Below are 24,891 nucleotides of genomic sequence, written 5' to 3' on the forward strand. Positions count from 1 at the left end.
CCTCGCCCCCCGGGCCGCTGCTGCCCGGCGAGCGCGAAAACGCGTCAGGAGGGAGCTGCTGGGCCTACCCCACGCAGGGGTCGAAGCCTGACCTGTCCCGTCCCGTCCCCGATGCTTCTCCGATTTGGGATGGCCCTGGTGCTGGAGGCGACAGCTGGGTTGGTTGGTGGGGACACTGGTGCGGCAGCCAGAGCATCTGCCAACCAGCCTTGTGATTTAGCACAAAGGTAGCTCGCTACGCACCTTGCAGTTGCAAGGGAATTAGATTGCTTTGCCAAACTGCATAGGTACCACAGACCAGAAATACATGCATAGTTTTATTCAGAGCCTCGAGCGATCCTTTTGATTATTTTTCTCCTTAACATCACTCTCTCAGGCAAGCCTGCGGGGAAGGGACTTTACACGAGGAATTCACTCACTCCAACTAAGGTACCCTTTCTTGTTTTTGTTAACTAGAACGACGTGAGCTGCAGTTGATTATTTCACTGTTTACTATACAACATGATACAGTTCCCTAACTCTCATATAATGCTATATCAATTATAGACAGTTACTTTCCTCCTTTTTCTTCTCTAATTTGCTAAATTTTATCTGGACACACACTGAAACAGGATAGGCTGTGGTTCCCCCCGACCCCCCCTTCTCTTAAATCAACCAGAACACACACAGTGAAAGGAATAACTGCTCTGAGGTTTGTTATTTTGTTAAACAACTGTTTCCCAGCTTGTCACACATTCCATTAGACACAGTCTAGGACCAACTTTTAGAAGCCAGAAGTGGAAAAAGAATAAGTTAGTAGTGTATCATTTATTTGAGTTAGGTTACAATACACAGACAAGTAGGACGCTGAAGTTAACAGATTATTTTTGCATCTGCAGATAACATGAGTGACATTCCATATACCAGCAATGTAGTAGTAAAGGAGAAGTTGTTTGCATAAATACAGACACTGGAATACATGTAGTTTCACACTTTTAACAGCAGTATGTTACAACTTTACACTTTAAATTACTAACACCAGAGTTTGAGTAACATTGTTTATACATCAGCAGCGGTCCCACTATTCAGGATACAATCAGACTGAAGATGAGAACACAGTAAACAAATTGAAAAACAACCAACAACAAAAAAAGCCCAAGTCATGGCTTATGGGAATAAAGGGTACTTTCCCCTTCATTGGGAAAAGTTACAGCTTGTTACCAGACTAACGGATCTTCCACAAGTTCAGGAAGACTGCACCTATGAGCAAAACTCTCCTCCCAAAACCCTTAAAATCTTTTCTGGAAACAAAATGAAACTAGTAGAAAAAAATAAAAGTGTAAGAGGCAGTATTAAATATAGCAGATAACATATGGAATATCACAAGTTTTGGTTTTTATTAGATTTTCTATTCTTGTAACAGTTGCTTTGCACAGTTTGACCAGGCAGCTCAATGTCTATGTACCAGTGGCCTTTATACATCAAAGTTCATTTGTGGCTGTCCTCTGTGCAGGCTTCCGTCTTCTTGAAGCGACATTCTGAGGCAATATTACAGATTCTTACATAGTCATGTGCTCTGGTAAAACATAGGATATGTCATCCCACGGGTGACGGTACAGACCTTGCTTCAATCTCTTCTGATCCAGGTAGTGTCCTAAAACAAAAGTGGTTTATGTTACAAAATTTCTGCTCCTCCTCCTAGATATCTGTATTCCTACAACTAGCATTTTAGACCGAGTCCTCAGAGGTTCACATGTCTCATGTTCATGGTGGCAGAGCATCCCCTAGTAGGAGGGAAGGGGCAGAAAGACGGCAAACTTACCAATGAATCCCATACTCCTGCCTAGTACAAAGATGCCATTAAGAGCTCCTATATCAATATATTCATCTGCTTCTTCCCTGCAAGAGAAGAGAAATTAAGTAGTTCCTCATAGTGATCTATTTAAGGAATCAATCTTAGAAAGGCTATGAGTCTGCTTTAATGCCAGCAGCAACACCAAATTCATGTGAAAGCCTCCTTCCCCCAAGTCCAGGCTACATTTCCTTCACACTGTCCTTCTGAAATCCTGGCCCCACATGGGCTGGCAGTATGGCTCCCATCACTTTTATAGGCACCGTGACCTAAGATAAACAGCCCACTACCTACTTACCGTGTGAAAGAGCCACAATTCCTGAGTACGTCAACAAAGGCAACTCCAATAAAGCCATCTACATTCAGGATAAGATTTGGTTTCTGCAGGAAATGAAAACACACCCCAATAAAGATGTTAACAGTGGCAAATGATGTTCACCTGGCATCTTCCATCTTCAAGGGTAATTTGAGGGTTGCCCATAATTGTGGGCACACAAGCCTAGCGATAGAAAAGGCTGTTCAGCAAGAGCCATGCTTAATGCAAATGATGGAAAAACAGCCCCAAACAAAGGGCCTGCATTTAGTTCAAACCACAGAGATTATCTGCCACAGCCCATCATGTGTGCTAGCTCTGCCTCAGATTTAAAGACTACAGCAGTTCCAGATAACTGTGGACAACACAGATAATGGGTTTTGGTTTGTTCAGCGTTTTCCTAGTGTCCAACAAATGTCTTCAGCCTTACCAAACTGTAGTTGTACTTGGCCCAAATTCTACCACAGAAAAACAAAACCCCAGCTGTAATTTATGAAGCACTGTAATTAAAATACAGTATTAACCCCATGTCACATGTCCCCCAGTAAGAAAAAGTGCTCAAGAGGAAATAAATACTAGTGCATTTCACCTTAGAAGTTGTAATTTTTTCTACTTCAAGTGCATAGTCCAACAGTGGGGTAGCAGGGAAATGCTGCTTCACGTAGTCTTTGAGAATCTGAACTCTCATGTCTGGGTTATTTATCTGCAAGTTAAGAACACACTACAGTCACTGATGTTCCCTCTTACAAAGGTACTTGCCATAAGCTTTACTATTTGTAGGTTTAGGATTTATAACTCCTGAGAATTTGGTCATTAGCTGCCTCTGAAAGTTGCTAATTTTCCTTCCTTCGTTTTTCTTCCTCTCCCCCACCCCTCTAAAAACAAACCAACCAACCCAAAACAAACCTCGGGTGTATACTAATGCAGTTCTCTTACCGATTTGACTCTGTGTCCAATGCCCATGATCAGTTTCCCTTCTTTCTTCATCTTATTCACAAACTCCATAGGGATAATCCCACTGTCGAAGGCTTTGCTGAACATTTTAGCTGCAGCATCCAGTGCTCCACCAAACCGGTCACCCTGGGTGCAATACACAAAGGGAATTATAGCAAAGGACTCCACGGTTAAGGTACAAAACAAGCACAAGATTATCTTCCCCATCTGCCTTGCTTATCAATGTGGCATTCATGAAATTAAAGTCAGGCAGGCACCTGAGATAAAGCATCTGTTTATAACTCAACACAAGTGTCAATATGTAGCCAATGCATCTCCACTAGAGACAGAGTGTAGGGGGAAATGCAATCTAAAGTCTGTTTTATTCACATTTTTACTTGTCAGTATTGGAAGAGACTAGGCAACCATATAGGGACAATGCTGACAGCAATTTGGCTTCTACAAAATATTTCTAGACTCAAGTGAGAGACATCAAAATAGTCTTGCTTACTAGAAAAATGGACTAGGTTTTAAACCTAGAGCATCAAGCTATTAGAGTTGAATTCAGCAGAAATTCAAAGTGTGAGTGAACAGACACAACCTGTCCGTGGCTCCGCAGCCAATCTACATCTTAAATTGATAGTAATAAAACCTGGACAGAGTAATGAGTAGCAAAGCAAAATCTTCTGGAGATTAATTACTTACAATAGTAAGAAGGCCTGAAGTGAGACTTGAGACAAGATCTTTTCCAGCTCTTGCACAGACAATGGTGTTGTGGGCTCCAGATACAGCAGGCCCATGATCTGCTGTTACCATCAAACACATCTCAATGAACTGGCAGGCATACTTCGGTAACCTGAGCAAGGAAGAGACTGAAGTCATTTATTGTAAAGAAAACTGAACAACAAGACACTTGGTGTTATACTGGACAGTGACTTTTGTTTTAGGTGTATGCTTGAAAGAAGTAGAACAGAGAAAGGGAGCTGTAGGGTCACAATACCCATCAGCACATTCTAATATCTTTCTCAGAGATCAGATTTTTATTCTGTTTCCACAGGGGCTGCTTAGCTCAGACCTGAGGGTCAGTTTTGTAGCTGAGTGTGTGCAAACTCAGCCTGGCTGATCAGTAAGCTCTGTGGGTCCCCTTGAGGAGAGCCACGAGGCTATGCTACAGTTCTGTTCGTCGTCTTCTGCTAAGCCAGAGATTCCAGCTAGTGCCAAGAGTGCCTCTAATGAAAGGATGATCAGATGAAGGCAGCAAACTTCTGCCATTCAGAAGGTTCCCTGCAGGCTGGTTAGCAAATGTTTGTAAACTCCCCAATCTCTCCAGAGTTGAGGTGACAATTGCAATAAGCAAGTAGTCAGAGAGTGTGAAACAGGCCTAGAATAGAGAAATTTCCTCAATGCACCACAAAACTTGTGGAAGACTTCATCCCAAGACTAAAACATACTGTATGAAGCCTTGAAATGCTGATGTGGTCTCAGAGGAGGGGATAAGGAGATGGTGTTTCCAATGAATCTACGTTCACGAAGGAATCCTGGAGTTACTTTTGTGCTTAGAAATCTATTAATAAACAAGCAAAACTTCAAGCCAAAGAATTTGGGAGCTTTCACAAAAAGCTGCCTCACCTCCTTTGAAACCAGAGCAGGCCCAGAACCCCGCCAATTCCCATCTCTTCTTTGAAGACCTCAGTGATTGGCATCCCAGCATAAATCAGTTCCTGACCTCTCTCGTCACAGATGCTCGTCATAAAGGAAGCCGGTTTGCGGATCAGACCCAGCTCCTGAAATCACAGCATAAAGATGGGATTTTAAACATTCCATGTTAGAAGCAAGGGGCAGTAGGAGGCAGAGTGGTTAAACAATGCCTCAGAGCGGCTTCCACAGCCTAGAACCAGCATAGCCAGTGAGCTCACAGATAACACTATAAAGTGCGAGATAAAACCCCAAGGCAACACCATTATCACCATAAGTGTCCAGAATCAGCAAACATCCTGTCTGGTTTTAAGGAACCAAAAAGCAGGTAAAACAGCACAGCTCACCCTTGCCCAGGAGTAATCCATTGGCACAGTGGGAGGAGGCACTTCCTCAGCTGGTTCAATCACTCTTTTGGCCACAAGATCCTGGTAGACAGACCTAGGGAGAGAGTCCATTTATTAACTTAAGTCCTTTTAAGAGATACAAGTGAGGTGGTCTTAATCTAGACCTTAAAACCCCAGAATTGATAGAAGTTGCTTTCCTTAAGCAGGAATATATTCCTTTATCAGGCTAGAATCAGCACCCTGACAGTTCTTGTCTAAAAAAAGTTTATGTGACTTACTGAATGACCTCTCCCAGCTCATCAAAACTCCGGGGAACAAACACACCAGCTTCCTTCAAGGCTTGATTCTTTGCAACAGCAGTTTCAGAAGCCTGGTTGGCACAAGCTCCTGCGTGGCCAAACTGCACCTACAAACAAGAGAAGAGACAGCAGTAAGGAATACAAGTTATTTACCTGCAGAGAGTAAAACAGAATAAAGAACTGACTAGGAAACTGGTGACAGAGGAATACCAGTGAGTGCACATCTGCCTTCTTATTTGGACTATCAGAACTCTCGGTTGCAACTGCAGTCAGTACTGCAATATGCAGGGCATTTTCTGATCTGGAATCACTCCAGGTTCTTTCATTGACGTTCTGCCTCCCTAAATTCCCCCACGCTCCAGAGCTGCTTAACATGCATCTTTCCCATTCCCACTCCAGAAGCAGGTGGCTATCAGAATCTGTTGCATTCTCTGGGATTTCTGGGCTCTCTTTACAAGTATGCAGAATCCCTTGGAAATCTCCAGTGGCAGACTACAGAAGCACAGAAAGCTTTTATCCTTTATATGTATTAACTTCTGCAAGTTAAGTCGCTACTGGCAATTCTGGAAGGTTTAGGCACAGTGAGAGAAGTTGGCTTTTTTACTTCTGTTGTGGATATATACTTATTTCATGCATTTGCCCCCATTTTTACACATACCTCTGAAGAGAACATGGTGGCACAAGTACCAATACACCAGCACACCACTGGCTTGGTGATACGACCTTCTTTAATACCCCTGCAGATCTTATACTCTTCTGTGCCTCCAATCTGCAGAAAGAAAGAGAGCTGAGCTGGTTCAAAACTTTGCACTTTTGTAGAAACCAGCTCCAAGATGCACATGGAAGCATTACTTGGATTTTTTTTTCCCCTCCTTTTTCATTGAGTAACAGTTGAAGTCTCAGAACAAAGCTTCCTCATATGTTTGTTTTTTTAAAGTAGGGGAGACTATGCTTGTCTGTAGAACACACTCAATTTCTTTTCATTAAATAAGCATGAAAAAAATTCAGACATTCATGAACAATATGAATAGCTGCTGCTTGTCTGTAGCTGTTATTTAGCATCCTTGCAGCCAGGTCAGATGCTCCCAAAACAAAACACTTGGGTATTTCTCAGATAGGAGTGAACTGGCCTCACTCACCTCTCCAAGTACTACAATCATTTTCACTCCTGGAGTATCCTCATAACGCAAGACGTGATCCATAAAGGTTGAACCAGGATATCTGGGTAGAATACAGGGAAAATGGTAGAAGTTGAATTAGTTTCATAAACTTTTCTGAAAGAGGAAAAATTAACAGCCAACCTGCCCTTCTTCCTCCAAATTACTAACTATTCTTCTGTTGACTGACTTAAAAAAACAGTGTCTTTGTTGAAAACGCAGACTCCTACCTGTCTCCTCCAATGGCCACCCCTTCGTAGACCCCATCAGTGGTTCGGGAAATGATGTTGTTGAGCTCATTGGACATTCCTCCAGACCGTGAAACATAAGCCACACTGCCAGGACGGTACAGTTTTGATGCTAAGATATTATCCAGCATGCCTCCTGTGTTGCCTATTTTAAAGCAACCTGGTTTGATCCCACCAACCTACAAGAAAATTAGAGAAAGATGTAAAGCCCTTTAAAATATACATGAAACTTAGGAACATTTCTGTAAGGCAGTCTTGTCAGTATTTATACAAGCAACAGAAGATAGTAACATGACCTTAAAGTGAGAAACTAACATGCACTTTATATGACTAAAGACAAAATGGATTGTAGGATATACTCTGTCCTTCAGAGAAGCTGATCTGAAGATTAAGACAGAGGGACAAGAGGAGAAAAAGGTCATCAGTTCTTACAGTTGCAGGCCCAATGATAGTGACTCCTTTCCTATCAGCTGTCTTGATCAGTTTGCGTGTCAGGGCCTCTGGAATGCCCTCAGCAATAATGGCAATGGTGCGGATCTGCATCAAGATAAAGAAAACCATTAGTACCCCCCAGTGTTGCCACCCCAACAAACTCTGCAGGACAGAGAAGGCAAACAGCTGCTCACAGGGCACGATCAGCTTTTGCCTCTTGTCAGGCCTCTGGGAGGTCATGCTGTGCACTATATCATACAGGAAGGCCCAGTGCCTGGATCCGCAGTCTACTGTCATCTTCACAGCAGTTTCAACGCACTGTTCAGAGAGGTTTTTTTCTCCCCCTTGCACATTAGAGCAGCACTGTATTTTCACCAACCCAAAGTAATCACTCCTAGCAAAAAGGTGCCTAGTTCCTCTTGCACAAATTGCAAGTCTGGCATTAGACTTTGCTATGCAACTCCAGTATCCTCCTTAGAGTCTACAGGGTGTTAGAATTGAGGTATTTATCTGCTAAGTTGGAAGACCAGGACAATTTGCTAATGCCATCAGTTTAAGAAACACTGGTACCCTGCTGACAAGACTTTCCTTCTTTTCTTGGGCTTCTTCTAGATCCCTCACCTGTGGATAATTCATGGTTTCAACAGTGCTGTCATAAGCAGAGCGCAGAGATGCGAAGTTGATGAGAACATCCACCTCTGGGTGCTTCCTCATGGCATCTGACATGTTCTTGTAGACTGGGATCAGGATTTCTTTGTGGCCCCAATAGAACTTCTGCCTGTGGTCACCACTATGGAGGAGAAGATGAAAGAGCCCTGACTCTTAAGGCTACTGGAAAGACAAAGGGATACAGTGCATGCAGATAGAGGAGTTTACAAACCCCAATTCTCAGACACCCAGACTGACTGTGAGACTCACTAGCAAGTGAGCGTACATAGGGAGGAACCATACTAACAGCAGAAGGTTCTTCAGAGTATAGAACAGAGCAGCATATGGAAGGAGACGGGCTAATGGGGACAGAGGCATCCAGCAAGATGAATAAGCTCTCCCACAGTGAAGTTACCAGAGCCTCAATTCTACTCCAAGCTGGAAGACAGAATGAGGCACAGAAAGAGTAATGAATGAGATGCATGCAAAGCTGCATTACCGGGCTGGAACAAATACCGGACGGGAAGAACAGGAAACCAGTATCTGCTGTGAACAGCCAGGACAGCAATGTGAGGGCCAGTCAACTTTCCAGTTCTGCTACAGTGAGACTCTACCCACCCTGCCCCACACATGCTGAAGGAGATGCACCTAGGAAAGTTTCACTGTAGGTGGTGTCTTTTATACATGGTAGATGCTCCGACTGGAACTTCATTGAAGCCTATACCGTTCAACCATTTAAGAGTCTAGAGATATTGGCTGCATTCCTGTACTGGTACATTTGTAACAGAACATTCCAGGTTTTGCCAGCCTGGCTTCCTCCAACAGGTCAAGCAGAATCGGATAATTATAGGTAGCCTTAAACTTTTAATCCCTATTGCTTTTTCTTCATTAAGCAACTGCAACACTGCAAGGGGTTGCCACTCATCTATAGAGTGACTATGCCTGCACTCAGTTCTAGCACCCTGAGGTTTGCACTTGCTGAGGAGGTATTGCAGAGCTGCAATTATCATCGGAGCTGCAGACTACTTAAGGTACTACTTAAGTACCTTAAGCACAAGGTACTTAATTGTCAAGAGGCAAAATTCTCTGCAGGACAGAGGTTGATTAGACATCAGCTATCCTGGATGTCTGTAAATACCACAGAAATGAAACAAACCTCCTGCCTTTTTACGTGCTCCCATCTCACTGTCTCAGCAGCAGGCCAGACAGCCACTCCTTTCCCTCTTGCTACTTGCCCTGTTTGACAGGGAGACTCCCCCACACTCATGAGGTACAATAACAAAACAGCTTATGCACAGCTGTGCTCTGGAGGTTCCTCCTGAGGGCAATCTGAAACCCCCAACAGCTTCTCTCATCCCCATTAACTGTGGGGATAAGGTAAAAGAGGGTGAATACCACAAGAGAACACTCTACCCCACTGAAGGATCTGCACACTTCCTGCCTGCTAAGAAGCTACTGCCACTACAGGAAAGAGTATGAACAAGATGAACAGGATTTTATTTTTTTTAAATTTTGTTTGGCTACATGACAGACTGCTTTAGTCTATTAGCAGAGCTGCTCTGATTCTGGCTAATATTTGGAGGGGAAAATTCCAGCTGCTGCAGGCACAAATCAAGATGTCTCAGACAAGCACGCAGCAAACAGTAGATGAGTGGAAGAAACCTTACATAGCCTTACTGCCTCTGCTAAGCCAGTGGGCTGTTAAAGAAAGCCCAACTAGTCATGCCTTCCTTACTTGCTGAGTGAAGGAACAGAATTTGGACACCCTTTGGAAAAGCATGAAGTGGGACTTAAATTATGTGGCTAACATTAAGCTGTTTAAACAGAGCAGCCTGAAATAAATGGTTGAGAGAAACAGGAAACAGTCTGCAAAGCCAACCCGATGGTGGAAGGGAGCATAGGAGAAGGTGTTAAAGCAGAGATGTAGACTAGGGCAGAGCTACACTGAAGAACAGCAGAGACTGGAAGAGGAGGAAGCTAACAGAAGAATTTGAGGGAAGCAGTCAGAAAAATAGTGTAGTCAACACAGGCTACTTACGTGAATGGATAAACCATGGCAGCTACTGAAGGTTCGTCCCGGGAGCAAATATAATCAAAGTCCAGCATTCCTTGCACAGCCCGTGTCTGCATCCCCCAAATGATAGCTTTGGTGTGACGGCTGAACAGGGTTGTAGCTTTACCTGCTCAGAGAGAGAGCAGAAAAAAAACCACCACATACATTCAAAATGTACATCTGTGCAAGACAAAAGCTGCAACTTTGCCAAATGTCTGCTGAAAGTCTCCTAGACGAGCATATTCCCCTCCCTCCAAACTGAAGCCAACAGGTGAACTACAGGATGTAGTAGCCACACTGTAGTTAAGGAAGAAACTGTAGATGAAACAGCATCCCCCTTCCCAGGATTCTGAACACAACAGCCAGGTTTTGGGTTTCACAAAATGGGCAAGTGCTTAATCACAGGGGGAAAGCTGGTGTAGGAGAGGAGAGATAAGTGAAGACTGCTTATTCTTGTTCTCACGTGAGCCATTCATGTTCCTCCCAGATAGTTTTATTCTGCAAAGCTAAAGAGGAAGGGAACTTGCGTATGGCCTACAGTCTGGGAGAACCACAGGAGGTTTGCCTATGTTTGTCAGGGCACCACAGTAGGATGATAGGAAATAAAAAGAAAAGCAGGAAATGGAAGGGACAGAGAAAGCAAAGAAGTTCTACATACTCAGCTTTTATTTTAATTTTTTTTTTTGATTATCAGAATCCAACACAAACCTGATGGCTCCAAGAATTTACATATGGCCCAAAACTTGGCTTCAGGGGACAGAGTCACAGGAAAGGCAACAGTTCAGCTAGTGAGAATGGACTGTTTGCTTAACATATATTTACACCACTTGTCACAGCAAAACATTGAGTTCCTCCCTTTGACTCCAGGCAGAGTTCACTTTAAAACTCTTAAGAACTCAGAGCTGATCCAACTGCTGATGCCAACTCAGTCTACTGCTAATTTCTTTTTGGCTTTGAATCAAAGGTAAACAGCATTAGGGATTAAACAGGATACTGTTCTTCTGGCTTTAACAAGATATCAGTCACTGTTCTCCAACCCTACATGTTCACATTTTAGATGCACTGCCACATGACTTGTTATTAGGAAACTGCCTACCCTGAAATTCCATTTCTCTGGCAGGTGCCTGTAAGGAGGTAATATTAGTATTCATAGAAACAGGAAAATGCAGGCCCAGAAAGGTGATGCTATCTGTCTGAGACCACACAAGGAAGAATCTGAGAGTTCCCCTTCTACTGTCCCTCCTCTTAAAATAGGGTAGATGGCTTGAAACTCTATTCTGACCCTGATCAGCAGTTTATTCTCATCCAGCACAGAGCTCAAGAGGGTGCTTAAAGTCCCCATAACTTCACTAAGCACAAGCTTTAACGGTGTGCTGAACTGATAAGGCAACAAGAACATTTAGTTCCTTCAGTGACTTTTCTGTGCCCTTCAAGGCTCATAAGCATGGCACCTGCGCTATTTTGTTTCCCTTTGAAACAAAATGCCAGTTATTAAGCATGGTAAGCAATTCCTTCTTTTTGAAAGCAAAGAGAACAGAGCTTTTCACAATATGCCTAGGTCTGTTTTTCTCCATAATGATTGTGCGGGGAAGGGAAGAAAAAAAATAGAGTTTGAGACTTGTCCCTCTCTCCCCCAGAAATAGTAAGTTTTTGTGCAAAGGAGTATGTGATCTGCACTTGAAAAAACAGATGAAAAGTTCATATGGTGATAGCTAAATATGCTGGGCAGGAGGGAGGGGGAGGACCAGACAACACGGCAAACTTTTGGAGAGAAAAAACAGCAACAAAACCAAGAACTAAAAAAGTCAGCTGCCAGCAAGGCCAGGCACATTCAGCTAGTCACACATGTCCTACCTGAACCAGGTCTTGAAGCTGGGATTGAATCTGTTAAAGAGAGAATCACTCATGCAACAATATGACAGAGTTGGCTGCTGTCATCCCAACAGCAGGGCACCTGCAGCAGGGTGCTGCAGCTTCCCTCCTCCCCACAGCACTCAGGCCTTTTGGGTTTTGCTTTTGTTAAAAAACAAGCGGACTGGAGCACTCTCTACTGTACTTCCTCTCCAAATATCTGGACATCAAATTTTGCATTTTTGCCGTCTAGAAACTTTTTGCTTATCCCAGCACAAACACATTTCAGGTTCAGGTGGCAGCTCCTTGCACTGCAAGCTCCACGGTGCACATATTTTCAATGTCTTTTTGAAGCATTGCTCATGCAAAATTCTATGCACAATGATTAAGAGAGCAGTAGTGGGTTTTGTGATGTGTCCACTGGAATCAGATCTGAATCTTGCTGTCATCATGTCATACTGTTGTAAACGAGGCCAGTATCTCCTCACATTCAAGGGAGGAGGACCAGGACGTTAACACATTCTGTCCCTGCCCAATTCTGCTGCTGTTTTATCCCCATACAACATGCTCTTACCCAATAAGGCTTCCAACAAATATGAGCAAAAGGCTGCCAAAGCTCTTGCATATCACCATGCTAAAGAAGCTTCCTACAGACTTCAGTTAAAAAAAAAAAAAAAAAAAAACCTAAACACACACAAAACAAACCCCAAAACTAAAAACGACCAAAAAACCCAACAAAAAAAACACACAACACGTTGCACAGTAACCTCTGACCCTAAATGTGTGAGGAGTACGTCACAACTCCTGGTTCACCCAGGAAGCTGCAGCATATACCAAGAAGGACTTTCTGAATACCTACACCATTCCAGCAGCATTCCATGGAAACACTGCCCAGGTACCTAACTGGAAAGCAGGCCTCAGTTCAGCAACCACATACTCAGTGCAGCACAGATACTCTAACCTGTTGTCTGCTGGCCTCGCACATAAGGGGACATGGGAAACCTGGAGTTCTCAAACTGTGCTGTTCCCTTCAAAGGAACATCCCAGATCAAGGCAACTCTGACTCACCTTGTGTATGAGCTAATGCACAACAAGTGACAACATTCTAAAAGCACTTAACTAAATTCAAAATAAAGATAGACAGGTACCACAAAATTATTTCCCTTTATATCCAGAAAAAAGCATTAGTCTAGTCTTTTGGAGCAGAAGAGAACTGCTAGCAATCATTTCCAATGCTGGACTTACCAAGAGGTGCTGTTGATTTTGCCTTCTTGGCTGGAGCAATATCATCTGGTTTGGACTCCGAGAAGGAAGCTGTTCTGCTTGGTGCTGGAGTCTGAAAGATTCAGAAGCCAAGTCAGTAAGGGACAGCATGCCAGATAAAGCCTGGAGCATGTAGGAGGAGATGGCCACTTTGGCTATGCTAGTCTACAAAGAAAACCAAAAGAAAGTTAGTTTTGAGATAGGACCATTTTAATCAAGTGAGGGAAAACTCCTAAATGATCAAGTTCCCAGTAGATGCAAGAGTCACATTGTTGGTTTTGAGGGGTCACATTTTCTGCACAAGCAAGGTGGACGTTGGGAGGGCCTCTCCTGATAAACCATGCAGGCAGAGTCACTTTAGAGCTTTGTACAAATACAGTGGTGGCCAAGATCCATTTCTGACCTGTTCAGACAGGGGAAGCTGCCTTCAGGAGGCTCCTCGTAAGCGTTCCCTTTCACGGAGAGGAAGGAACTCACCGAAGGGCTGCCGCTGGCGTTGAGGAGGAAGTTAGCAGTGTGGGCTGCAGCAGGCGGTTGGTTGGGGATAGGCCGATGTCCGAGCGCCATGCCCACAATCGCAGTCATATGAGTCTCCGTGCCAAAAACATGGATGGGGATCCCAGTGGTCTTCCCTGTGTATGCATAAAAGAACAGTCAGCCTTGGAGGAAAAAAGGAACAAGATGAGCTTCTGCCGAAGTGAAGCATTTAACCTTGGAAAGGCTCAGCAGAAAGCAGGTGGGAGAAACAAGATGCAAGAACAAAACTTAAGGAAATGGTTGGCCCTTACCAACTTCTCCCATGACACGTAATCCTTCCTGGTAGTTTGGGCCTCCTCTTCGTACAAAGATCCTCACCTCATGCTCCTTCAGAGGGCCTTGGTAATCCTTAATCGCTCTCACAATGCCCTAAAAGAGACATACAGGACAGGTGAACTGGGCAGCCCATCATCTCAGGAACTCCTGGAAGAGATGCACTGTCAGCCTCAGCGCAGTGTTGTAGGGGGGAGAATGGCTGGGGGTTGATGACTGTGGGCATTTGCTGGTACTTCTGAATAGTCACTTACTTTGAAAGTGGCTGCTACATTGGTGAAGTTAGCAATGCTGCCTCCAATGATCAGGATTTTACCTGAGGGAAGAAACACACATAAATAAAACTGGTTTAAGAACACAGTGTACTGTAAGATCACAAAGCAGTTTAGGACATAAAGTGAAACAATGCTGCAGTTCAGACTAGCCAATAGTTTGCAGTAAGTTGTGTTTAGCAGAGCCTGGAAGATAAGAGCTTTGTATCACGCAAGAATTTTTCTGATAAGAATCTCTTGAGCCACATTTGCTCTTCACTATGTGGAAAACGACAATTACCAAAGCAAGAGCGGACAAAAACCCATCACTATTTCACTTGGAAGGCAACAGTACATTAAAAGCTCTGCCAGGGAGGTCTAAGCATAGTAACAGCCCAGATTTGTTCTGTTTTTCCCCACACGCAGCTTCACAGCTGAACATCTTTGAAATTGCAGCGACTCCCTTACCTTCAGGGTGCTTCTCTCGTGTCATGAGGGAGAGAATAGTCTTAGCATAGTCATAGGTCTGTTGCTCACTTGGGGCTCCTGAGTATTCCCCATAGTTAGCCAATTCATTCACACCCCCCAGGTCACAAATGGTGTCACTGTAAAAGAAAAAAATTTAAGAGATTAGTTATAATTTGAGTCGCTACAAACATCTTAATAAAGCATTCCAAATTCCTAGGAAGTGGGACTTTTAACAGAGAGATCATGCTGTCTGCTGAAAACAAAGCTGCTCTCCTCTTGGTGCCAGTCGTGATTAATCTTGTTACACTTCCTAGATATGATGGGAACTCAGTGACTACCACAGCAACGATACTACCATAAACAGCTTTCAGCCAGCTTGTTTCTTTCTAAGTCAAAAAGAAACCATATCTCAACCTCCCAGAATTAAATTATCTCTAAGGGACACTATGTTCCACATGTTGGTAAGAAATCTGCACAGCATCTTCATTCTGAAGAGGTCCCAAGCAGTCACAGCATGGGAAGGATCGCTTTAGAAGGGTCTCCGATCTAGAGCCTGCATCGATTATTTTCTTCCAGCACTGTAAATTCACCCCCCTCTCTGGAAGCCTTGTTCCCGTTACCTGTAAACCACAGAGGCACCGCCACCAGCCACCATGGTCCAGATCCTGCCTTTGGGGTTGAGAATAGTAAGTTTCAAGCTGGCTCCACTCTTTGCATCCAGATCAGCAATGTAGGCTTCCTGCAAACAGAGCAGCACAGGATTTAAACTTCCTTCTGCATCCTCCTTTTCCAAACCAGAGGGTTCGTAGTGCTGGGCCCATTTGGACATGCAGAGCTCCCACATCTCCTGTCAACTACAACTGAGGGGAGAGCAGAACTACAAACACCATTTTTGTAAGGGACAGAGACCCAGCTTCATCTCTCAGGGGCCAGGACCGATTTGTGTTAAGTGTTCTCCAAGACAGAACACTGAAATTGGACTGGATATAGACAGCTTGTGCCATTCTCTCTGTAACAAATTCAAAGGGGATCAACCTAAGCATACACTCAAATTTTGATTCTTTCTTGGAAAAAAAAAAAACATACCCTCCAAAGAATATGTTGGCTTTATAAGGCCTGCTGGCTTGTCTCTTGCTTGTCCCAGGTGAAGTCAAAGTGATTGCTATAAATAAATCTGGTATTACTTCATTTGTAAAGTGCAGATCCAGAAGCAGATTTTTCCTGTTTGCACATGAAAAACTTCGGAAATGCAGCTGACTGTTGGTTGTGTTTCACTAAGCTGTCCTACACTGGCCTTCCCATGAACGGTGGTCTTTTCCTCCACTGCTCAGCCAGGCCTGGGGAGCTCCCAGGTTTCATGGTTCCACACATGACAGTCACAGAATCAAATGCCTCTGAACTGAAAAGTCTTGTTCTGACCTTGTCTGCAGACTGAGACCAGAGGAAATTTAAAATCAACACACCCGTGGCTACACACTCTCTGGCTGTGCTGCAGCCAAGAATGTAATCACCGAAAGAGCTGTAATTTGGCTCAACATGGTGTTCCTGTATCACAGTGTGCTTGCCTGTTGTGAAGCACTTCACTGGGAGTTCATTAAAATTCTCAGCAAAGACACTGCCATAATAACCTTCACAGTGACTTGCAGAGGGATGATTCAGAGACACAAAAAAAATGAACTAATCCTTTTAAGAGCAAATTGAGTTAAGTGTTGGCATCCAGCAAGCTACATGGAGAGAAATAGCTAAATGGATTTCCTGGCCATATTACAAAAACCTTCCCCAACTGAAGCATAATTATAATTATTAAAATGAAAAAGTCAGGACAGAAATCCTTTTGGAGACAGCAGAACAGTCACCTGAAATAAGTAACAGAACAATTAAGTAGAGAGCTCTACTTCCAACAGTTTTGGAAGCTGCCGGGAGGCTATGTATGAAGCAGTATTTATGCAACCAGTAGTACGAACTCAGGGAATTCTGAGAAGGAACAGGCGTTTCTAACTTTAAAACAAAAAGTTTGCCTGCAGGCCTCTTCTTGGTCATCGCTTTTCAGGAAAACAGGTGTATTAACATCGTAACTTTTTACTTTGAAGTTTGAGAAATGGTAATTATTTTCTCTGGATTCACACTCGCACGCAGATTTTGCGCACAACTGCTACTCTACTCTCAGTAACTGAAACACTGAGGGAGCATCACCTGCCGTGAAGCTGTCAATAACCAGTGCTCCAACGAAAAATAATGATGCTGACAGGGCAGCAATGCAGGCAAGAACCGTGTAAGGAAGACTGTACAAGTACAGAGCTTTGGCACATAGCTGAATGAAGTTAAAGGTAAGCCTCCATTTAAAAAAGTCAATTCTGAATTAAAGAACTGAAACAACACCCAAGCAAAGCTGGAAAGCAATTGCAGTTCAGAGCACGATTATGAGGAATCCTAGTACTACAGCAACCTGTACACAGGTTTGCACAAGCTCTTATCATGGATAGCAATGCCAAGGTACTTGAAACACAGCAACAAAACCCACAAGAGAGGAAAACCTCAACGCCATGGACATACAAGCAACGAGGAATTAATCTTATAGTCCATAATAGAGGGATTTGAGCCAGAGCAGGTTGTTACTTGCCTCTGGGTAAGCTTCCCTGCCAAAGGGAGGGGGGAACTCCACATCCCCCCATTTCACTTTGCAGATGTAGTCAGCAGTTGCATCAATTTTCGCAGCCAAATCAAGGATGTAGACACCATCATTAGTCACCACTGCGTTTGAAAAAAAATACCAGAATTGGCTGTTTTATACAGAGACGTGCGTTACAGATTTACTCATGAAATTCGATACCATGCAGAGATCATTAGAAAAGCTAGGTCACCTTTGTTCCCCTTCCTCCACATCGGTCATTTAATTGTATTTACCAAACCCAGAGAGTTCCCTTAAGAATTAATAAGTGACCATGGTCATGGAGCAGGCCCTGGCTCAGGTGCTGTTTTGTTCTGATCCAACAGAGCAATTTTTATGTTCTTCAGTTCTGACTTAACATCCCTTTCAATGGAATTTTTTGTTTCCACCAGGAAATTAGATAACGGAGAACACCTGCAAACAGCCCTCATTATGGATTCATTCTGCTAATAGCTCCAGGACACATCACAGCCACTTTTGTACTTCTTTTGCATATGCCACCTAGTATTGTTGCAAACTACATTAAACAGAGGAGGATAAAGTACACATTTCAGTATTCTAGAACAGAAAGTCCTGCTCCCAAAAATATCCGTTACCTAATGGATTGATCTCGAGGTATGTGAAATATAGATCTTCATAAAGGTTGAACAGGCCACAGATGAAGCTAGCCAAGATGCTGTAAAAAAAATTTAACACAAGTTCATTAGAGCAGCCAAATATAAAGCACAGCCTGCTCGGCTTCATTTATATTAGCAGCAATCTGCAAATCTACTCTGTATCAATTTCTTTCATTCTCATTCATCTTCTCTGGAAGAAGCCTAGGTGATGACTCAAGGAAAGGAAGACCTTGATGACTCATCTTAATTACACTCCACCAAACTCTGCTCAGAACACAGTTGCTCGCAACTGTCATATAGATGTTCAGTCTGTTTAATCTCACTGAGACAGAAATGCATCATTGTCTCTCACTGTCAGATACGCATCTTTGTCAGAGCTAAGGTTCATTAGCTGGGATGGAAAAGAGACTGCAGTAAACTACATTAGTGACAGGCTTCTTCAGCCTTTCAGTGCTGAACAATGCCATCAGCGATTACGTTATGTTTGGAAAAAATCATGACTCATATTAAGATAACTAGCTATAGGCATCTAATTAAAAGAGATGCAGAAGAAGCTTTGAGATCTACAGATAAGCTTGCATTAAGCGTAGGAATAGCAAGGGAATGCCTTCTTAGACTAGGCCAGAGTAAGGGAGAGTACATTTCTGAATTAGCAATCATATTCACATCACCATTTCTACTAAATAAAAGAAACTCTTCTATGCTGGCACGAAGGATCAAAAGTCATGTCTCCAACATCTCAGAGGTCAAGACTTCGGGAGACTGAGAAGTGCTCCTGTCAAGTGAAGGCTCAAAGCACTATGAACACTTACTTTGAGTTTTACAAAAGGCTCGGATAAGGTCAAAGAACTTGGATTTAGGATGCATGGCATATTCTTGAGAGTAGCAAGAAGGGTAGGAGAGCAAGCTTTAGGGTGAAACAGAATGAAGGGATGTTGCACTGAAATAAAGGCGAGGAGCTTCTGCGTGGCTGGCCATGCCCCGAACTGGGTGTCTGTACTTACTCCTTTTTATTTGCTGGTGCATGCTGCAGGAGATATTTCTTTACATCCGATTCATTGAGCTTTTCATCCACCGCCACAAGCAACTTCTGAGCTTTGGCATCAACATCTCCTACATCCACACCCCCTTCGTGGTGGAAGAGTACATAGTCTCCCTCACGGGCAGCGTATATGCACACATAGAACTCTTCCTCCTGCACAGACCCAGGCACAAACATTAGCAAGTCACACCCAGGGAAGACCTTGAAGAGGAGGCTCTTGTGTCAATGGTAGGGAAGGAGCAACTGAGCACACCGCTAAGCTTTCCAAGGAGAAGCAGCACTGGAGTGGCCCGGACACCCCCCAGGGTTGTACAGGCTGCACTGGCCTGGGAGGCAGAGTGACAGGGCCCAGAGTGCTTCATCCTGGTGAAACTTGCCAGGGACAACACCTTCCATTTCTGGAGAAAACTGCTTCCATCCTACACAACTGAAGTGCAAAGCAGGGTCCTTTCCTGTGTGCACTGAAAGCACCTCTGTCTTAGGTAATTATATCCTTCCTGCAAACCATGGCAGAGGCTGAATATTTCACCAGCACAAACTGAGATATCTCGCATCAACAGCCTGTTATCCACACTTGGGAGTACCAGATTCAAGGAGCAATGAGCTGCCTTGACTAACTTGGTCCCTCTCGGGTGATCTGTAACCTCCTCCCAGCAGAGCAGCAGCAGCCAACATGATTATTAACAGCTCTTCGCATGGACTAATGCTGTGCCTGCATGCAGCTCTGACCACATGCATCAACACCGCCAGCTTAACAGCACACTCCCGAACTTATGCATGTGGCTTAGACAGATTGATATAGTGGAGAAAGCAAGTCAAAAGAGATTTAAAAGCACTTGTTAATGCTTTATTTGGTATACTAACCTGTTTGTGAGGGACGAAGGGTTCAATCAAAAAATTCTTCAGAATTCCCTTAGCATTAGCAATCTGTAGGCAAAAAATAAGACAAACACCAATAAATGCTTGTCCAATATCCACGTTTATGACAGCATAAGGCAAGCTTCAAGAATTAATCAACACTGCTCTAAAAATCACTTCCTCCTAAGCACCTCTCCACTGTGTTTCCTGGGGAACCATACTCCTCCTAGACACGCTGCTGTACCACTCCAGGATATTTGAACTTCATAGGTTACAGGAGTCAGCCACCTCCCCCTTTCCTAACAGGACAGATGGCTATCAGAATTACACCAGAATGGCTCTCCTTCATCTCCTGTCTCAGAGGCAGCACCTTCACAGAGCACTGCTTAGTGCAGTGTGAAATGCGATGGCTTGAGCTTCTGGAGCTCTGAAAAAAAAAATCAGAAGTGAGGGAAATCCTGAGCTAGACAGAGAGTGACAGGAGCAGAGGCCTCTGCCCGGCACTTGCCCTGGAAGGGCTGTCAGTGAGCATGGAAGATCACTCTTTAGCCTCTTCCTACAGGGACAGACAGCTACAGCAAGGTCCCAGGAACTATCCGTGGGTGATCTCCTGCTATCCAAAATCAAGTTTCCTGGCTCAAGGAACACTCCCACACAGGCCATGGGGGATATCCCCTGCTCCTGAGGACACTGCTTCAGGAGCAAACATCGTTGGTCACAAGTCCTTGGCACAGTCCTTCCTTTAGATGTGGTGGTTGTATTGTGCTAAAGAAGTGATTTCAACATCCATGGTTTTCCTGATGGGCAGGCACACAAGATGCAGTTGCCTGCTGTTTCATAATGGCCTTCAGGCAAGCCTCACTGGCTCAGCTGCACAGCCTGGTGCTGGAGCCAGCAGCAAATCAATCGCAGTAGGGCCCGGGCATCAGTTTCCTTGAGGCAGCAGAACTCTATCAGCTCCTGAAAAACAGCCGCTGGGATGGCAGGCATTTCTTTATCATTAGCATTGCAGTATCGTTCCCCAGAGAATAAATATTACAAGCCAGCACTGAGTTAAAATAAGGACTTGAAGTAACAGTCATCAGCCAAAACACACTGGCTGGCTACAATAAGAGGACAATTTTATGACAGCTTTTATACTTGTCTTGTTAAATCTGCCTTGGGTATTAAAGCGAAGCAGCTATGCCAACTCGACACAGCATTTGAGCTATCAACTGCTGGCTCCCAAGTGGAAAGGATTTTCAAAATGGTACTAACTCCCGCTGAGCTCCCACCACACAGACCCTACACAGCAGACTTGAACAGTGGATGGTAATAGGGAACACGGAGCTGTGCTCCCTATTAAGGTGTGTTATTTATCAGTGCTCATATGGTTGGACTTGATCTTAAAGGTCTTTTCTGACCTAAACGATTCTATGATTCTGCGATTCATTTACCAGCAGAAAGTTCACATGTGGGACAGTTTCTAACTTGCTTTGGCATCAGCACTCCATGCCTTTTAAACCACCGTAAGTGGGAGAAATACCTGTGTACCTGCTCCTGTCATGCAAGTAGGCAGAAAAGACAGAGCAAAAGCGTCTCATGTTTTTGTTGCTAAGGCAGCACTCACCGTGGTTTCCTGGCCCAGACACCGCTTGAGCCAAACCTTCACCTGATCCAGAGTGAGGTTAATTCCAACCAGTCCAAGCTTCCCACGTCTCTTTATTAGCTGATCTGGCTTCACCACTAAACGCTACAACATTGTGCAAGAGGGATTAAAAGAAAGAAGCATTAGAAAGTGATTTTGGTTGAACAATTCTCTGCAGATAGTGAAACAAAAATACAAGAAATGTCCTTGCAGAATTTCTTTAATCTCTTGGCAAATCCATCTCCTGGTACAACATGCCTGCAGGTTTTTTATGCTGTACTTTGAGAAGAGCTGCCTTATTTCTACTCGGACGTCAGTATACATCAGAGACTGAGGTGACAGTTTGTTTTGGCTTTTTTTGATGAACTTTGATAACACTTTCAAAGCAGCTGTTAGGATGGGGTGTATGTACTCACTTTCTGTAAAAAAAAAATTCACGCTGCAAAGCATACAGCATCCTGTCAGTTCTGCAAACTGTCTTTGTAAGATGCATCATGAAATTAATATTTCTCTGTGAGCAGGAGCTCATAAGGAGAAACCATTAGAGACACGGCAAGCACAGTCAGCTGCTTACAAAGAAAGCTCCTGCTGTCACTACACTCTGTGCAGGAGACTGGCTAGGGCCAGGGGTCCTGCACATTTTAGTCAACTGACAGTGGCTCTTTATAAGATACCCACAGAAAGCTGTTCCTAGGTAACACACTTATCTCTAGCTTGCAAATATTTATTTATTTTTTAAATAGAAATAAGAAATGGGTGCCATTCTCCTGTACAGCTGATATGTCCTAGAACTTCAGCAACTTACAATGTAGAGTCAGAACATAACATGTTGCAGTACAGAATGCTGATTGTAGTCTTTCCGCTGGATCCTGTAGCCCTTTCTAGCGTTACAGAACTCTGCCTTAAAGGATAGATGGCATCCTTGCTCCCTTCTGGCTTTCTGCAAGTCTTTTTAGAAGCACTGCTGGTATCTTCCAGCAATTCACTCATGCGCTTGAGTACAGAACATTTAATTACTTAGTGTAGAGCTTCTATTAGTCTGTGATAAGGACTGTGAAACATTCATGTTCTACCAACCAATGACTTAATATAATTAACCACTGGAAAGGAGCCAGCTTGGACAACTAATAAAAAGAGCTCTGGATAGGTTTTCTCTACAGAAAGTGCATGGCTACGAAGCACAAAGATATAAAAGATCTTACATAGAAAAAGCAAAAAATTAAGTTCTCCCTGACATTTTGCTTGGATGCAGGAAACCTAAGCAGTATCCAAATTGAACATAGAAGCTAGCCGTGGAGAAAGCACTCCATGATTTCAGAAAGTAAGGGTTTGAGAACAGGGACTGACATGTCAAGAGACTCTTGCTTTGTCTCAGTTAGCCTCGTTTACCTTCTGTGTAGTTATTAGAAGCTTCTTGTTTGCAGATATCTCTGCTCATGTATTTCACAGTCCTTAAAGGAATTTTATAATCAGGCCCCCTAGAAGGTGATACAACAGCCTTGAAGCAAGGCTTGTTTTTTCATCAGTGTTGCAAGTGAACGCTGCAGAGCGGCGCCAGCGACCGGTCCTTCAGGAAAGATCCTGAGCACAGTTCTGCTCGCAACCTGCCACAGCACGACGTGCCGTGCCCGACAGGGAGCAGCTTGGGTGGGCAGAGGTTTGTCTGGGGCTCAGCCACTACAGGAAGGCAAGCCACTCTCCTTACCTCGCTCAGAAGCCAAGGGTGATCCTGGATGAGTCGTGCCCAGTCAGTGTCTGGGGTGACTCGGGCATACTTGAAACGGTTCTGGATGGCAGAGGATGTACAGATATACTTATACAAGAACTCCTTCCCCGTCTGCTCAGAGATCGCTTTGGCTGACATGGCTATCTAGTCTGAACTGGGGGGAAAAAAAAAAAAGTAATCAGTCAGGAACAGAGCCCAGTTCTCACAGGAAACTCCCAATCACCTAGCTCAATGCAAAACCAAAGCAAATACAGAGCTGGAGCTGTGTTTCCCCATTATCAATAAGGCTATAAAACTCACCTGATAAGCAAGAACTATTCTGTGTTGCTTAAAACCTCTACCCTATTCCACTGTCCTGAACACTATTTCGGTCCAGCCTTGCCTGCAGGGAAAAGCGTAATCCTTGCAGCTTGTCCCAGCCACCACTGTGCCTTTACCAAACCTGCCAGCTCTTGGCATCCCCCAGCCCTGTCCAGGGGAGCACTCAGCTAAGGCAGCTTGTCTCAAACTACACAGCACCCTAGATTTGTTGTTGTGGGATCTATGTAACACACCTACCGTTTCTTCTAGTTCAGTACCAGGGTGTGACAAGGCAACAGGAGAGGAAAACCCTCCCTCCCACTTGTTTTCTTATGGCATGCCACATTTCCAGTCTGATCTTGACTGCAGGAAAATTAGCAATCCCCCATACCTTCTTCTAAAGGGAAGAGAAAGTGTTGCCAGTATTATCAAAACCAGAACGCATTTACAGCATTGGTTTTTTTGTTTGTTTCAGAACCTAGATGTCTTGGAAGCAGCTTCACACCCTACAGAATAAGATGCTCAAGACCACAAAGAAGATTAAGGTAAGACAGTTTGGGTTTTTTTGAGAAAAATCATTAAAAAAAATTCCTAATGTCACAACTTTCCTGGAGATGGCTTTCTTCCCTTTTAAAGAGTGTATTCTAAACTGACGTAAGTAAATGATTTCTGATCTCAAGGGTGTAACTTTTCTTTCTGATATGCAGCAACAAAGTCATAGGTGTCAAAGATGCATTTATATTTAGCTGCAGTAAACATTCATTTAAACGAATACTTCATCCCAGTGAACCTGTCTGCGTGTGTCAAACATCAGAACTGAGTTTTGTGATCAGCCAGAGGTCAACAAGTGGGTTTGATTTTTCCAAGGGGTCAGACTGCTGACAGAGAAGCTTGAGCAGTGGCTCACGCTGCATTCTGAGTGACTGGAGGTCATGTCTCTGTTCCCCAAGCATAGCCAGTGTGGCAGGAAGCACAAAAGCATGCTTAGGATGATTTCTGGGAGAGCTGCAAAGCAGAAAGGCACCGACACAGAAAAGAAGAGCTCAGATTCCATCTGAGTATATGGACAGTGAAGTATTTGAATGGCTCAGTAAGACTGACTGCCCATGCCATCACAAAATAGATGCCCCACTTAAGACCCACAGAGGGAAATGGTTTTAAATTCCACAGTTACTTCTTATGCTACCTTCTGGGTAGCATCAGTAATCAACTGGGTTATTCATCCTATAAGCAAGCACAGAACATGCCAGGGAATAATTAGCCATCATTAGAAATAAACACCTTTTTCCTTAGAGCAGGAAGAAAGAGGTTTGGTGTTGTCCTATCCCGCCCCACCCCCCAATAGATAAAATATTTATTCTGCAGAAAAAAGTAGTAGGAAGCAGGCTGCATTCCCTGTACACCTCTAGAATGAAACAGGTTGGACTAAGTAAGTACTGTTATGAAAGCTGTTA

At 43.8% G+C, this 24,891-nt stretch overlaps 2 protein-coding genes across 3 annotated transcripts in view; both read right to left on the bottom strand.

Moving 5' to 3' along the window:
* Positions 1–196, bottom strand: part of KLHL11 (kelch-like family member 11) — a 6,859-nt gene extending 6,663 nt beyond the window's left edge. Inside the window, exon 1 of the mRNA XM_009327022.1 lies at positions 69–196. Within this exon, the coding sequence (XP_009325297.1) occupies positions 69–196 (128 nt within the window). The remainder of the gene's footprint in view (positions 1–68) is intronic.
* A 595-nt stretch (positions 197–791) lies between these two features.
* Positions 792–23,291, bottom strand: ACLY (ATP citrate lyase). Of its 2 annotated transcripts, XM_009327009.1 has the most exons (28): positions 23,117–23,291; positions 21,394–21,516; positions 19,791–19,853; positions 18,889–19,079; positions 17,864–17,943; positions 17,220–17,350; positions 15,220–15,338; positions 14,600–14,736; positions 14,135–14,196; positions 13,859–13,976; positions 13,548–13,702; positions 13,053–13,143; positions 11,811–11,840; positions 9,942–10,083; positions 7,877–8,045; positions 7,256–7,360; positions 6,806–7,002; positions 6,558–6,639; positions 6,077–6,187; positions 5,398–5,525; positions 5,120–5,213; positions 4,707–4,861; positions 3,783–3,933; positions 3,081–3,224; positions 2,734–2,847; positions 2,130–2,212; positions 1,802–1,878; positions 792–1,633 (listed from the first exon to the last, which is right to left on the bottom strand). In XM_009327009.1, the coding sequence occupies exons 1-28, from the start codon at positions 23,273–23,275 to the stop codon at positions 1,539–1,541; spliced, it is 3,306 nt and encodes a 1,101-aa protein (XP_009325284.1). In that variant the 5' UTR covers positions 23,276–23,291; the 3' UTR covers positions 792–1,538. The 2 variants fall into 2 exon arrangements, with proteins under 2 accessions (XP_009325284.1, XP_009325285.1); XM_009327010.1 differs by lacking the exon at positions 11,811–11,840.
* Positions 23,292–24,891: the final 1,600 nt, after the last annotated feature.

The sequence above is a fragment of the Pygoscelis adeliae genome, unplaced genomic scaffold, assembly GCF_000699105.1.
Source record: "Pygoscelis adeliae isolate BGI_AS28 unplaced genomic scaffold, ASM69910v1 Scaffold917, whole genome shotgun sequence".
Taxonomy (NCBI): domain Eukaryota; kingdom Metazoa; phylum Chordata; class Aves; order Sphenisciformes; family Spheniscidae; genus Pygoscelis; species Pygoscelis adeliae.

Excerpts from the sequence above, each read along its gene's own strand:
- ACLY (XM_009327009.1), bottom strand. The coding sequence starts at position 23,275 with ATGTCAGCCAAAGCGATCTCTGAGCAGACGGGGAAGGAGTTCTTGTAT. Across the intron at positions 2,213-2,733 it reads AAAAAATTACAACTTCTAAG|AAACCAAATCTTATCCTGAA; the intron begins GTGAAATGCACT and ends CATTTCCTGCAG. Across the intron at positions 1,879-2,129 it reads AATTGTGGCTCTTTCACACG|GGAAGAAGCAGATGAATATA; the intron begins GTAAGTAGGTAG and ends CTTCTCTTGCAG.